Source organism: Asparagus officinalis, chromosome 5 (genome assembly GCF_001876935.1).
Source record: "Asparagus officinalis chromosome 5, Aspof.V1, whole genome shotgun sequence".
In the NCBI taxonomy this organism is placed as follows: Eukaryota; Viridiplantae; Streptophyta; class Magnoliopsida; order Asparagales; family Asparagaceae; genus Asparagus; species Asparagus officinalis.
Window position 1 is genome coordinate 23392610 of NC_033798.1, and position 4160 is coordinate 23396769.

The 4160-nt window shown below is 36.7% G+C and overlaps 1 protein-coding gene across 2 annotated transcripts in view; it reads left to right on the forward strand.

Moving 5' to 3' along the window:
* LOC109840158 (helicase SEN1) overlaps window positions 1-4160 on the forward strand; it is a 31150-nt gene that overhangs the window by 3707 nt on the left and 23283 nt on the right. For both annotated transcript variants that reach the window (XR_002246811.1, XM_020408689.1), the window contains exons 4-8: window positions 2815-2961; window positions 3085-3233; window positions 3318-3448; window positions 3586-3708; window positions 3881-3954. Coding sequence is in view for 1 of the 2 variants with exons in the window: in XM_020408689.1 (XP_020264278.1) it covers window positions 2815-2961; window positions 3085-3233; window positions 3318-3448; window positions 3586-3708; window positions 3881-3954 (624 nt within the window). In the remaining variant the exon portion in view is untranslated. The remainder of the gene's footprint in view (window positions 1-2814; window positions 2962-3084; window positions 3234-3317; window positions 3449-3585; window positions 3709-3880; window positions 3955-4160) is intronic.

Genomic DNA, 4160 nt, shown 5'->3' on the forward strand with positions numbered 1-4160 from the left:
ATATCAAATGAATATCATCTTCATTAGAAAATAACTATTTCATGCTAGAGGCTCACACACCAGAAAATCACTGAGAGAACCAATGGCCCCTGACACTTCAATCAGGCTGTTCTGAGGAAAGAGCAGTTAATTTACCATTCAATACAGAAGATGCTACATTTCCCAGAAGAAAATGAGCAAATACCTTTCTCTCCAAAAGATTTCCAGACCTCTCCTCTATTTCCACATAACAATCCCTTCAAGATCATTGCACATCTGAGAGTGATCTTGTTACAACTATTGAATATTGTCCCAGCTAGCAACAAAAGTTAGAAAATAATATTTTTTGACCACCAGCTAACTACTGAAAAATGCCTAAACATGGAATATAATTCCCAGGTAATGCTTGTTTAAGTGTTCAGATCAATCTTGGCAGTTATTGAAAATGTTTGTGGAGAGTATTGTGTTGTTTACAGTACACGGGGCCTTGATTGCTATTACCAGTTGTTACCTTGGCTGGTATGATTCCATAAACACTTAATGGGACCCTATTTCACTTTATATGACCCAATAACACGTCCTAGAATTAATTATCACCTGTAATACATACACCTTAATTCTTATCGCCAGTAAATATAGGTTCATCCTTGACTTGTTGATGTCCCCAATGTTTTAATACACACATTGTCAACTATTAGCACTCAACATTCTAAACACCTTGACGTTTCTTGATTTGAAACTCATCGTCAATGTCTCAAGCTGCATTACTACTTGTATTGCTGAAACCTATGCCATCAGTGACGCAAAAAGCAGATTTCTCAAGCTGCATTACTATTTGTAATGCTGAAACCTATGCCATCAGTGACCCAAAAAGCAGATTCCAAATTTTGGATCAATAAAGGTTAACAAGTTGGGACATATCGACATTCCGGGTCTTCATGACTTCCGTAAATTACTGATGGTGACAAACTTTTCAAAGCAAATATCTCCTTAATTTTCTTGCTATTTGCAAAACTAGTTGGGGGATGCGAATGGAGGGCAATAACAAAGTTCTTTTTGAAGACGAGAGAAAAGAAGCACGCTGGAACCTTAGTACCAACATAAACCATTGCTCTCCTGAACGCACTACATTGACCTACAAGTTACAATTGGTCAAGGCAGGGAGCAAGTTGGGAACGTTATAAGAGCTCAGTGAAGCATTGCAGTTCAATCATAGTTGGGAATAGTTATTGAATTTTGAATTTTCTCACCCTATTCTTTCTTCAATCTCCATATATAGTCTATTTTGGTTCGGAGCCTCAATGCCCTGATATGCCCCTCCACATCTTATTATGTTACGGAGATGCTCCCTTGAATCTGCAAACTGCCACCAACCCAAATTGTTTAGTTTGTAGCTGCCAAGGGCAACCTCTTTGAATTTCTCAACTACATTTTATACAATCATTTCGATGAAATAGTCGAAGTAAAAAAAATTTGTGTATGATTTGTCTTACGTTGACAGTTTATCTGACTTCATGGTCCTATCAGCTGTACTCCAAGCGTTATTATTGATCGTTATTCCATATTGATCAAGTACTATTGTTTAAAGTCAGCTTGCGAAGCATCCAAGAAAATGATAATTCACATTTCCTCCAAGAAATCTGAACTTGGGATATTGGCTGATCATGTATCTGCTATATAAATATTCAAGGTTATCGATAACGGATAGCGTCGCATAGCGGTGAGACATCACTAAGGCTACTTCGGGCTATTGCGGTAAAATAGCGGTAAAAAGCGCAAAGTCAAATAACGGTCTAATTTAGATATGTATAAATACTAAAAAAATTAAAGAAAAATCTAAGAAATCTAAAAGTACATATTGGATGATTTAAAAAGATCCTAAACATGAAATAGACATGTAATCATCACGTAATACCGAAGATGACTGGAGGAGTTAAAAAGTTATCGTCTTCGAGAAGAAGAGCTTAGCGGTGACAGGACTGCCCTAAGAGGAGCTCACGGTGAAGGAGGTGAGAGGAAGTATCAAGGTAGGTACCAGAGGCTATGAGAGGTGGTGGGAGTATGCTAAAAATCACAGGAGACGGTGGAATGCAATGGTCAATGGTTGAGTTTAATTTTAAAAAAATAAGCTTCAAACCGCTTTTAAATAGCAGTCAAAAAGCAAATTTCGAATGCAATCGCTCACTATTTACCGTTATGACACACTATTGGTCGTTTTTACTAACAGACATATTCCGCAATATGTCACCGCTATTGCGCGATAGCGTAGCGGGCGATAGCGTCGCGGGAAGGGACCGCTAACGTTGTTAGCGCCGCTATTGCGGGGCTATTTACCGCTATTTATAACAGTGTAAATATTTGATCATAATTGTGATTATGAGTAGTAAACGAAAAATGTTAGAATTTAGATCCTTATCTTCTTAATGCAGTCACCTAATTTATGGATCCTTATCTTCTTAATGCAGTCACCTAACTGTATCATATAGTAGCTTGACGTTGCATTATTGAAGAGCTGCAAGTTTTTTTATTTATCATTTTTTCTGCTATTACCCAGTGGATGGAGCTCAGGGAAACACCTCATTCATCCTCTCATGGAAGCTAACCAATTCTAGACCCCATTGGTAGAGAGCATGGGATGATACTTGGGGGAATATTTAGGAAAAGCAGAGAGTATAGGATAGCAGACATTATGGCTTTCGATGTAGCAGAATGGGCAATTAATATGTGTATTTGTTAAAGATTTTGTTATTGCTGCTATTTGCACATTATTTTCAAGTTAATATCCATTAGAGCTAATTTGGTAGTAATGGATATGTTTACGTACTTGTTCCTTAGGACGGCAACGGACTTGGAGCCTTTGCAACCTCTGCTAAGGAAATACATTGGGTTTCTGGAAATGGAAGTTTTGCCAGCAGCTTCAGATACTTCAAGGCCAAGAGTGCAGCTTGAGCAAGCAAATGTATGGCTTGGAATCAAATCATTGTATGTTAAACAAGTTCTTCCTGTTTGATAATGTTTAAGAGACATATTTGATGTCCACAGTTAAGAATATTAGGAATTTCCTTTATATTATCTCTTTTGAGACTTGTTGTTTTCAACTTGTAGGCTAGGGTTTCTTGAGCCTCCAGCATTTGAAGACGGGATATTGGAGAACTATCCTAATTTCCTCAACATTGTACTCAACCATGTCAGTGATGATTCTTTTGAATCTTCATATGCTATAACTTGTCTGAGAGCGTGCTTTGAAATGCTTGGTATGTTTTTAACTAAAATCTACCTGTCTAATAATCATTCGGTAGATTAAAAAATAGTTTTACATGTGGGTTATTTGTTACTAGGATGCAAACTTTGGTGGAGAACCACTTTATCACCAAGCGTAATGCGCAACACACTATTGGGTCAGTGCTTTCATACTCGAAGTGAGAAAAGCCATAAAGATATATTTGATCTTTTCCTCCCATTTTTACAGGCATGTTCTAGCAGTTAATTTCTTTAATGCGACCTTTTATGTCAACTTATTTCCTAAAATTCTTACTCCCTTTTTGTTTTGTACATATGTTGGTTCTTTATTGTTTATATTTATTTGATTATAAAACTCTTTTCCAGTCTCTTGAAGCTTTGCAAGATGGTGAGCATGAAAAGCAGCGGCGGCATTTTCTTTATTTTCTTCTGCACCAAGTGACTCAAAGTAGCAACTTCAGTGTTCTGACAAGAAAGAGTGCTCGCAAGGTATTGATTCTATCATATACTGGTTTTGGTAATTGTGCAAATGAACCAGTCATTTTTTATCTATTCAATTATCTACTGGACTGAGGTTAAGTACTATCATTTTCTTTGGTTTATCATGGTCAATATAAATACTACTGATAATATTTTCACATCTCTTTACTTTCTTGATCAGATCGCACTTCTTATCATACATCGTGGTTACAAGATTAACCCTCCTTGCCCACCTTTTGAGTGCTCGCATATGTGGTAAGCACTTATAAATTTTCTTCTTCTGGTTCATGCTACATATAGGTCTTCATAATCTCATAATTTATGTAGTTCTTCTAATGACATATTCATAAAAATTATGACCTGTGTAGGAACACGTGAGAAATAATATATATATTATTTTGGTTAAGGGTAAGTTCAATGCATCTCTCCCAAAATTTACCTTCATACCACATCTCTCCTGT